The following is a 12,395-nucleotide window of genomic DNA, read 5'->3' on the forward strand; positions in this document are numbered from 1 at the left end:
CACCCACTGAAAGGGACTGAGAGCAGAACCTCCCCTGCATATGAAAAGACCCATTACACAAACAGAAGCAGTCTTAGGTCTGTATACATCAGTATACATCTAAAACTGTGGGGCTTGGTTAGGAGTCTGAAATCAGCACAATGTTATTTAAAAATAAGCAAACTATACATTTTTACAAAACCACACCCAGATGGGCTATAAAAATAGATAATCTACAAAACATTTATGCAAAGAAAAATCTAGTGTACAAGGTCCCTTTAATGGTGAATGAAAATAATACAAATTAGTAAAAAAAAAAATAAGTGCTTTCCTTCTTCAACCTTTTAGAAAACCTGATATCAATATTTGTGCTATCTGATGCACTTGAAATACAATTGAAATAAAGCAAGTAATGTTTATTTAAGAGTAATACATTAACAGTGTGGGGGGGGGAGTGTTGGATTGTTGTGGACAGGGTATAAGGATAAGATTTTAAGACAAGTGATGGTAAAAAGGTAAATAGTCAAGTGTGTGTGTGGGTGTCCTAATTCTGTGTGTCTGAACCTTATTTATATAAGTGTGTGTTAAATCAAAAACGTAAACTGATATGGAAAGTGTACAGTAATGAACAAAAATTAAAAACTGCATTACTTGAGGGTAAGTAGTATGCTAGAACAGCAAAAGTAGCGCTTTATAAATGCTTTTAGCTTGAGCGCTGCTCGACAGAAATAATCTTACTGTGAGCCACAACAGAAATACATTATGCGCACTATCCGAAAAAAAATAATGCAAGCCTTATAGATATTACTAGATCAAATCTACAATTATACAACAATTGCATTCTTTGGGGTAGATTTACGAAGCAGCGGATGCTGCTATCTACCTCCGTACTTTTCAGCTCGTCATAAGACCAATGCTCCTTAACTCTTCTGCCACCTCTGCGGTGGCGGACAGTTATCAGCCCGATCGGATACGATCGGGTGATTGACACCCCCTGCTAGCGGCCAATTGGCAGCGAATGTGTAGGGGGTGGCATTGCACAAGCATTTCACTAGAAATGCTTGTGCAATGATAAATGCAAACGACGTATGCTGTCGGTATTTATCGATGTCCGCCCGCACATTGATAAAGCTACCCCTTTGGCATAACTTGCATAGTCTGGCTCATTTTTCTCAGAAAAATCTGCCTAGGAAACAACATCAACAGATTTCTTGGATTACTATGTGTATGTGTGTGTGTGTATATATATATATATATATATATATACATACAAAAATAATAGTAATCTAGAAATCTATCTGTTTGATTAAATAAAGGTAATGAATGATGATTTGTTGTTGTTGAAAGATACCTAATAAGGTATCATCCATGTCTTGGTAGAAAAGCAACACACATTCTCCATGGGAACTATGTTCCTCTAGACCTGTAGACTGTCCATTATAAATGTCACTTAAATTAACAAATAATTATTTTTCATTATTTCCTGTTTCTTCCTCATCTTCACTGAGACCTATATCAAGATCCTTCTTTCCCTCTACTTTCTTGCTCAGGACATATTCCTGTTTAATTTGTTCCAGCTCAGCCAATTCTGCTTTGAATTTTTCCAAATGTGCAGCGCGCCGATTTTTTAGCAGCTTCATTGGAAATGGATTCATTTCATTGAATGCAATGTTCATCAGTTTTCTAGATATAAAAATATAAAAAAAGAAAACATTAATTCATTAATAAAAGAAGAAATTATTTCATAGTTTTTTCTGTGCTGGGTTACACTAATTTTGAGGATGGAGTTGGTTAAAAAACAACAATAACTTTACTTTCTATTAATTAATTTAGCAAAAGTTAATTTAGCAGGGAGTTAAATAACATTGATCTTTTAATAGACAACAAAAAATGTATTTTTAACATTATGGGCCAATTATCAAACTGAGCGCAAAATTATTGCTTCCGCGAAAACGATATTTGCGCTTAACTTAGTAATACCAGCACACGCATGGAATATTCTGACAAGCTTTGTGGATCCCTTTTATTTCACCGCCTCGTAGCACTTTCGATCATTGAGGCCTAAGTATTGGGCTTTGGTTGATTCCATTCTTTATGATCTTATCAGCTGTTTTACAGCAACTGATGTCTTTCATCATTGAGGAGATAAGAATGGAAATGGTGACACTAATTCTGTATTTAAAAAAGATTGTGTCTCATTTGAGCGGATGGCAGAATTCCTCCATAGGCTCCAGATCAAAAGCTTATATGGTGTTTGGTGTGCATTAATCAAACACTGCGCAAAACAGAAGCTTCTGATTCGGAGTAAAAGTGCCCTTTTCCTTATTTCTTTCAGGCTCTTCAATTTACAGTAAGGTAGGTGCTTGGGGCTAATCTAAGGTCATAAGTGGGACTAACAGAAGGATTGGTTATGAAGTCGTAAGTGGACATGGGGCTGACAGAGTACTCTGATATGAGATCATCAGTGAACATGGAGTTGACAGAGGGGCCTGGTATGAGATCATCAGTGGATATAGGGCTGACAGAAGGGTCTTTGAGGTTATAAGTCTACAAGGGGCGTACAAACAGGGCTGACATGAGCTCATCAGTGTACATGAGGCTGACAGAAAGGTCTGATCTAAAGTAATAAGTGGACAAGGGGCTGACAGAGGAGTCTACTCTGAGTTCATAAGAGGACATGGGACTGATGGTGGATCTGTATATGGGATTGTAGGCTATTACTCTGTTTCATTTTAGAAAGTGGTGTAATGAATGCAAAGGTTTTTGTTCTGTTCTGTGATCGAATACACTAGCTTTAGTCTTTGAATGTTTGTGTGTTCTTTTTTCAGTTTGAAGAACATTATGGAAACATTTAGGGCCAGATTACGAGTGGCGCGTTAACAGTTACGTGCGAGCGATAATGGGTTTATAACGGCTGTTTGCACGCGTCAGGTTTTTTCGCTCATATTACAAGTAAATGCGATTGCTTTAGCACAATTAAAGTTAATGCTTGTCTGGTTAGCGAGACTCTAACAGTTTTGCAAACAAAAAAAGTGTCACAAAACACATTAAAAATACATTAAAAAGTACAGGTAACTCATAATAACACCATCTAATAAATATTATTGAAAAAAAATATTGCTATTTTAATAAAGTTATAAGGGCTTAAAGATATGAGGTCTTAGGCAAAGCATGCAAAGGGCTTTAACATAGACATACAGTACATATACATCTCAAGATAAATATATACTGTACATATTTATATATATATATATATATATATATATACCTGTGTATATATACATGTTTTTATGTATTGATATGTGTATATATGAATTTACAGACATACTGTATATACAGATATAAACACATAAATACATATCTACACAAATATAGACACACACACACATATATATATATATATATATATATATATATATATATATATATATATATATATTTCTGAAGGAGATATAAAAAATCTGCACCACGTTGTATTCCAAACCGACAGACAGGAATTCTCTATTAATTGCAAATAGCTTCCATCTGGCAGTTTTTAAGAGAGATATAGTGAGATCACAAATGCTTAGGGTCATTAGAAACAACAGTGATATATCCTATAAGGAAAGTCAGCTTATGGATATGAAAACAAAGTTTACACAAAGAGGTTACAATGAGAGGTAGGTTGACCAAATACTAAAAGATACGTGGGATATTACACAAGAAGACCTACTAACTAGAACCCGCAGCTTTAATGTTGGTATATATAGACACTGTAATAGGTGATCTAGTTTAGGCAAATAGTTTGAGACACTGTTGACACAGGATTAGGCACTATGCACAGTAATGTAGTATTATTAAGTACTGTTGGTATACATATACAGTATCTCACAAAAGTGAGTACACTGAAGAAATGACACTTCGCTACAATGTAAAGTAGTGAGTGTACAGCCTGTATAAAAGTGTAAATGTGCTGTCCCCTCAAAATAACTCAACACACAGCCATTAATGTCTAAACCGTTGGCAACAAAAGTGAGTACACCCCTAAGTGGAAATGTCCAAATTGGGTCCAAAGTGTCAATATTTTGTGTGGCCACCATTATTTTCCAGCACTGCCTTAACCCTCTTGGTCATGGAGTTCACCAGAGCTTCACAGGTTGCCACTGGAGTCCTCTTCCACTCCTCCATGACAACATCACAGAGCTGGTGGATGTTAGAGACCTTGTGCTCTCCCACATTCCATTTGAGGATGCCCCACAGATGCTCAATAGGGTTTAGGTCTGGAGACATGCTTGGCCAGTCCATCACCTTTACCCTCAGCTTCTTTAGCAAGGCAGTGGTCGTCTTGGAGGTGTGTTTGGGGTTGTTATCATGTTGGAATACTGTCTGCGGCCCAGTCTCCGAAGGGAGGGGATCATGCTCTGCTTCAGTATGTCACAGTACATGTTGACATTCATGGTTCCCTCAATGAACTGTAGCTCCCCAGTGCCGGTAGCACTCGTGCAGGCCCAGACCATGACACTTCCACCACCATGCATGACTGTAGGCAAGACACACTTGTCTTTGTACTCCTCAACTGGTTGTCGCCACACATGCTTGACACCATCTGAACCAAATAAGTTTATCTTGGTCTCATCGGACTACAGGACATGGTTCCAGTAATCCATGTCCTTAGTCTGCTTGTCTTCAGCAAACTGTTTGCGGGCTTTCTTGTGCATCATCTTTAGTAGAGGCTTCCTTCTGGGCAACAGCCATGCAGACCAATTTGATGCAGTGTGCGGCGTATGGTCTGAGCACTGACAGACTAACCCCCCACCCCTTCAACCTCTGCAGCAATGCTGGCAGCACTCATATGTCTATTTCGCAAAGACAACCTCTGGATATGATGCTGAGCACGTGCACTCAACCGCTTTGGTCGACCATCGCGAGGCATGTTCTGAGTGGAACCTGTCCTGTGAAACTGCTGTATGGTCTTGCCCACCGTACTGCAGCTCAGTTTCAGGGTCTTGGCAATCTTCTTATAGCCTAGGCCATCTTTATGTAGAGCAACAATTCTTTTTTTCAGATACTCAGAGAGTTCTTTGCCATGAGGTGCCATGTTGAACTTCCAGTGACCAGTATGAGAGAGAGTGAGAGCGATAAAACCAAATTTAACACACCTGCTCCCCATTCACACCTGAGACCTTGTAATACTAACAAGTTACATGACAGCAGGGACGGAAAATGGCTAATTGGGTCTAATTTGACACTTAGGGGTGTACTCACTTTGTTGCCAACGGTTTAGACATTAATGGCTGTGTGTTATTTGAGGAGACAGCAAATTTACACTATTATACAGGCTGTACATTTACTACTTTACATTTACTTTACATTGTAGCAAAGTGTTATTTCTTCAGTGTTGTCACATGAAAATATATAATAAAATATTTACAAAAATGTGAGGGGTGTACTCCTTTTTGTGAGATACTGTGTATGTGTGTATATATATATATATATATATATATATATATATATACACACGTGTATGTGTATATATATATATATATATATATATATATAGTAAGGATCATACAATATTGTTTTGTGCTTTATTTGTCTATTTGTACAGAAAATATTTGGTCTTGAAAAAGGTTGTTGCGTCGACTGAAACGTTGACCTAGATGAAAAAAAGAAAAAGCAACTGAAATAAAAAGTTAAAATAATTGTATAAAAAGTCCTGAGAGTGAATCTTCTTCTCTATATGTACATATATATATATATATATATATATATATATATATATATATATATATATATATATATATATATATATATGTGCATTGGAGCCTTTTACAGTTAAGTATATGATAACATGAAAACTCATATTTATGCAATATTCATATTTAATAAAAGTTTTAACTATGTATTTACTCTAAATATTTCAATTCTAATATTCTGCACATAGCAGCATATGTTCTAAGTATTTATAAATATATATTCCTATATATATCTGTATATATATATATATATACCTATATATAATCATGTATATATAGGTATAAATATATATTTGTTCAAAACACCATTATATATATATATATATATATATATATACAATATATAAATATGTATTTATAAGTACATTTTACATATTCTGCTATGTGAAGAACATTGGAATGTGAAATATTCATATTTTCATGTCGGGCTAGCGCATTTGAGAATATGCTATTTGGTTTTGCACATGAGAAGGGTGTTAGATATATTTCCATTTTTTTTTTGGTTAAGTGATTCCTATGGGAAAATGCAATATAGTACGTTCGGCTTTTTACGCAAGTCAGGTTAGCGCATTAGCAAAATAGTTTATTTTCAACTTGCAATACAAGTGAAACCCGACGCACGTAAAAAACTTACTTCTAGCACATGAAACACTCAAGCGGGAGCTTTAAATATAACACCAACACTCCACTTGTAATCTGGTCCTTACTGTTTTAAACTCAATCTCCAAATAATTGTTTTTTGAAAACACCATCAATGCCACAGTAGTAGAGAAAGGTGGCTATGAAAATGATTACACATACACATGTATTTATACATGTCCCAGCGTAGTATTAGTTTGGCACAATACTACCAAAATGTTGCCTATCTCTGATCTAGAACATCAGTTGCAGACATTTCGAAGAGCTTCATTTCTGACAAGCTAATGATGCTCAATGTTTTCTTACACTGCAAGCCTGCAGTGACCACAATCACTGATGGTTGATATATGGCACATCCATTATCTTGTCCGATTCCATTCATACATAATGCTGACATAGAAAAATATCTTTAAAGTCTGAACCAGATCTCTGAGCTCTAAAACATTTGTAAGAAAGTAGTACTCTTGAGGATACTACCTCTCTTATAATGATCCCAATCTATACCCCAAAGCTAGAATATTAAAAAAAGAACATCAGAAAAGAACAAGTTAGTCACAGTTAAAATCAATTTGTCAATAAAATTAAGTAGAGTAGACTGCAAAGAAAAATATTAAACTGAATTCAACCATGATTTAAGCAAGCAACAAGGGCCCCAGCATAGACTGGCCTATAAGCATACTCCTAAAGACTAACAATTCTTTCTAAAATCACAACCTGTGCTCTTGTTCATAGCATTTTAAAAAGAAGATATTGTTAAAGCAAACCTAGAATGTTAGGAACAAACATTGGGATCCATTTATCAAGCAGCGGTTGCTGCTACGGAGGACCACTGCTCCTTAACTTGTCTACCACAAAATAATCCCGATCCGATCAGGATGATTGACAGCCCCTGCTAGCGGACGATTGGCTGCCAGTAAGTAGGGGGCGGCATTGCATAAGCATTTCTGGTAAAATGCTTGTGCAACGTTGTGCAATGATAAATGTAGACAGGGTATGCTGTTCACCTGCAGTGATGTCCAGCAAACATGATTCGCTACATGATTTATTTATTATCTTTTGACTTGCATTTTAGGCAATTAGTGCAGTGTCAGCCACAACTCCACAGAGAGGGCACAATGTTATCTATATGGTCCACATGGATTAGTAGTTCCATCTATGAAGATGTTTTATGTTACAACCAGTTAACACAGTTTTTAACAATAGCCTGTTTAAGCTATTTTTTGTTCTTCAGGTTGCTCATAAATAAATTTAGCTGCCATCAAGATAATGGATTATTCTTAAAATATTGCATAAATAATTAAACATTAAACTTTTCATAACGTACCTGCCATCACAAATAGTTTTTGTAAAAAATGAGAGATACTGGTAGATGTCGGTTTCATCAGTAATCTTTAAGATTTCCTCTTCGTTATACTTAAAGATTGCAAGTGCATACCGAAAGATAACCTGTAAATTTAAATATGGGTTTTGTCAGCAGTTCAAACAAGTTTTATAATTTGGTATATATCACAATACTGTATGAGGCCTAACTGATGAGAACTATGAGGTTTAACTAGATATACTTGAAAACGAGAGAAATCTCAATGTATCCTTCCTGGTAAAATATTTTATAAATAAATAAATATATATAGTATGATTCATGGCACTGCACTTGTAGTTCGGGTTATGTTCATAATCTAAGAACAGTGAACCTATAAGACAAATCATGTTTAAATGTTAGCCTCTAAAAAGTGATAAATTGGAAGTGTAAGCTTTATTTTTATATACTATAAATCATGCAAAGCAACATTCACAACGCTGCAAAAAAAAAAAAAACAATTGATGAAAAAAAAGGTATATGTTTGTAGAATTTGAGTCTGTGTAAATACATAATAAATAAAACTAACAAAGCGCTCCTTATATGGAACAAATTTAAGAGTCCCCATCACATTTGAATTCAACATAAAAAATGTGTGTGTGGCATAAATATCTTTATTGTGATCAAATATTGGAAACCTTTTTCTCGGCTAGTACCTATGCATTAGTTTCACTTTTTGAATTGTTATACATGTGCTAAAAAATAAAGATTGCACATCCACATACAAATATAGACAAAAAGCCTTTTGAAATGCTGCAAAAAAACCTGAATAGAATCATCCATGTTTTTTTAAAAATAATAATAAAATTGAGATCTTAAAGTGAAGGTAAAGTTTTAATATGCTGAATTCAGTAATGAATTTGACATGACTTAAATAAAGTAATCGCTAACTTTTTTTCCACCATTTGTTATTTATTTATGATATAAATCTTTTTTAGAATTCCTTACCCTTCCGATTTTGACTCCTTCTAACTTCTATTTCCTAATTTTCTATTCAGTGACGTATAGAGCGTTCCCACCTGCTCTATACGTGTCTCCAAAGCGCGTTCTTGAACAGCGCATTGAACATCGCATGCGCAAAGCGGCGATATCTCTCACTACTGCGCATGCCTTCTGTAGGAAGCCTATTACGTATTATGGGAAATCCATAATAACACCAATAGGCATAGGTGAAACAGGAGTGCGCGTGAAGTCCGAGATCAATACAATAACTTTAGCGCATGCGCAGATCATCCGGGAGGATGACAAACCCAGGGAAAAAAAAAAATATCAACGGGTGGAAATTGCGGACCAACACAAAGGGAATAAAAACCGCAAAAACTTACTTTAGACTCATAATCTAAAAAAATCATGAATGAAAGTCATATTCATTTTGGGGGACTAATAGTATTACTGTTTCACATAAAGGTAAGTTTACCTTCTCTTTAATACACTATCATTGTGGGCTTTTATTTACAAAAGAGAATAACAGCCCATCTTTCAATTGTGTAAGAACGCCATCCAATTTCAAGTTCAGGTGATCATAATATGATTCCTATGAGTTGTATATAAGGCTGTTATTAATTATTTGCTATTAGCCTACTTTTGCTACTGTTCTATGAAACATCATTTTCATAAGATACACATGATACATTGGGGCCGATTTATTAAAGTGCGGACGGACATGATACGATGTAGCGTATCATGTCCGCCGCACATCGATAAATGCCGACAGCATACACTGTCGGCATTTATCATTGCACAAGCAGTTCTTGTGAACTGCTTGTGCAATGCCGCCCTCTGCAGATTCGGGTGTCAATGAGACTGATCGTATAGGATCGGGTGGATTGATATCCGCAGCCTCAGAGCAGGCGGACTAGTTATGGAGCTGCGGTCTTTAGACCACTGCTTCATAACTGCTGTTTCCGGCGAGCCTGAAAGCTTGCGCGGAAACAGGGGCATCAAGCTCCATTCAGAGCTTGATAATTCGGCCCCATATTCTTGTCTGCACCCACGTGACATGAAATGTAGCAGAAGTGAACTTAGTTTTGCTAAGAGAAATGAATCTTTCCTATGTTTTTGTTGTTGTGATGCATTGTAGTGTGAGTAACAATGACCACTCTCTTATCTAGAAATGTTACTAGAATATCAGCTGTAACAAATCGCAAGAGCTTCCTTCTCTTGTGTCTGTCTAGAAGGCAAGTCCGGTAATAGGGTTTCCCTTTGTTTGCATATTGGTCTGATCTCTGTTGTTTCTCCACCTGGTACAAACCTAATTGGGCCAAATTCCACATCAAGGCCAAGGAGTTTCATTCTATTTTAAAGAGAGAAGCAGGAATGATTAAGCCCAGAAGGGCAGATTTTTGTAGCGTTAGGATCAGTCAATATTGGAACACATTGTAACCCTGGTGGCTGGCTAAGCACAGAGTGTGGCCATATTGTGTGATTAAACATAGGTGATTTTATACAAGGATTATTTTGTAGCGGTTTAAAAGGGTTTTGTTTATAAATGTATGTGGATTTGCGCATGTCCTAAAAAAAAAAAGTGAAACAGTTTTTACCTTTGTCCCTTCAAATAGGAAGGCGTCCCAAACTCTAAGAAGAATGTCACTGACCAAGCTATCAACAAACACAACAAGGAACCAGTTAAAGGTGATCATGGATAGGTCAATCTTGTACTGCTGAAAGTGAGCTGTCAAACGAGGCAACTTTTCTGATAAGAAGTCCTTGAATACTCTCTGATCGACCTACAAAAAAAAACAAAAACAACCATGTTGTCTCATATTACACATTATGTGATAACATTGCCATTTTTATACAAGAGGGGCAGCTATGCACTACTAGGATCTTGCTGCTGATTGGTGGATGCACATATATGCCTCTTGTCATTGGCACACCCGATGTGTTCAGCCAGCTCCCAATAGTGCATTTCTGCTCCTTCAACAAAGGATACCAAGAGAATGAAGTAACTTATTGCAATTTTTTAGATATGGGGTGAGATTAATGGAGGCTCGTTAGGCTGACAAGGCCTTTATCATTAAGGTGATATCTTTTTCAAAATCTATTGGGGCTCACTTCACCTACCTTTTGTTGCTGATCACTAGTGGGCATTCCCACCTTTAACCTTTTAATGCCGTTATGGCGTTCTATTTTGTCCTAACCGCGCCAGGCTTTAGCGTTTGGCTGTCCTGAAGCCAACAACGCTTCCAGGATGCAATCGCGGTCTGGAGGGCGTGCCTAGTGTCATAGGGACACCCCCCCCCTGATGCGATCCCATCATTTAAATCTTGCAGGATTTCAATTTATTTACATCGGAAAACAAATTAACCCTGTCATCAAAGGGTTAACATTGTTATGTTGAATGGCCTAATACATGTTACCATCTTGCACAGTAAAGGTTAACCGCAGACATTAACAACAACCACAACACTTTGGCAGTGCATTTGCAAAAGGTTTTCTGTAAATACGTGTAATTGTTAAACATTTGCACCCATGTCTCATTAAAGTCATTGGACAGAACAGAATTGGCCTTGGCAATCTCACAAATTCCAACAGGGGCTGGCCGTGGGTATTCTGATTTGTTTGAGGAATTGTCATGATTTTTCATATAAAACGTTACTCAGTATTCGGGATTTTAAAAGAAGCAACTGCCCATATGAAATAACTCATCTTGCAGTTGTGTCTTACTGTGTCGTCTCATTTTTCATATTCTTTTGTTTCTCTTGGACTTTTTTCAAATTTTTCTTTTGGCATATATTACACTGGACTTTACAGAAGTTTTTTTTTATCATTTTTATCCACTTTTTTTGTAATGTTTTAAAAAAAAAATTGTTACGCCAGCATCCTTAACAGGGGAAGTCGTTCTGCGCAGCGGGAAGTTAACGGTTGCAAGATAAAAACTGATCCATTGATTTCAACGGAGCTGATCTTACCACTCTATGGGTGGGTTAAAATCTTTATGAATTCTGCAACTTTTGAGCAGTGATATTAGTTTTCATAAACTTGTTTTATTGAATCTAGGGTATTGTCTTCTTGATACAATAATGACAATATTTTATATATCTATTTAATGGTGATATATATATATAAGGTTATACATATAAGGTTAAAGGGACAGTATACACTCATTTTCATATAGCTGCATGTAATATACACTACTATAAAGAATAAGATGCACAGATACTGATATAAAAATCCAGTATAAAACTGTTTAAAAACTTACTTAGAAGCTCTCAGTTTAGCTCCGTTGAAAAGGTAACTGGAAAGCCCACTGCAAGTGGGAAATAAGACCCTCCCCCCCCTCCCCCTTCTTTTGCATATGAAAAAACCCTTTACACAAACAGGAGCAAGCTGGAGAAGGTAGCTGACGGTATTCACATAAAACTTTGAGGCTTGGTTAGGAGTCTGAAAATCAGAGCAATGTTATTAAAAAATAAGCAAAACTATACATTTTTTTTTTTAAAAAAAACTTTTATGGGCTATATAAATAGATCATCTACAAAACATTTATGCAAAGAAAAAATTAGTGTATAATGTCCCTTTAAGAAACACCATTTTCATATAAGTGCATATAATAGACACAACTATAAAAAAAGAATATGCACAGATACTGATCTAAAAACCCAGAATTAAACTTTTTAAAAACTTACTTAGAACCTCAGAGCTTTGCACTGTTGATGAGGTTAGGCTGGGACACCCACTGAAAG

The 12,395-nt window shown here is 36.2% G+C and overlaps 1 protein-coding gene across 1 annotated transcript in view; it reads right to left on the reverse strand.

Annotated features, from left to right (window-relative positions):
* Window positions 1-240: 240 nt before the first annotated feature.
* The window catches only part of TBC1D2 (TBC1 domain family member 2), a 236,611-nt gene continuing 224,456 nt past the window's right edge, over window positions 241-12,395 (reverse strand). The window contains exons 12-14 of the mRNA XM_053703232.1: window positions 10,251-10,436; window positions 7,678-7,799; window positions 241-1,662 (exon numbers count right to left, since the gene is read on the reverse strand). Of these exons, the coding sequence (XP_053559207.1) occupies window positions 1,446-1,662; window positions 7,678-7,799; window positions 10,251-10,436 (525 nt within the window). The 3' untranslated portion in view covers window positions 241-1,445. The remainder of the gene's footprint in view (window positions 1,663-7,677; window positions 7,800-10,250; window positions 10,437-12,395) is intronic.

Source organism: Bombina bombina, chromosome 2 (assembly GCF_027579735.1).
Source record: "Bombina bombina isolate aBomBom1 chromosome 2, aBomBom1.pri, whole genome shotgun sequence".
NCBI classification, from domain to species: Eukaryota; Metazoa; Chordata; class Amphibia; order Anura; family Bombinatoridae; genus Bombina; species Bombina bombina.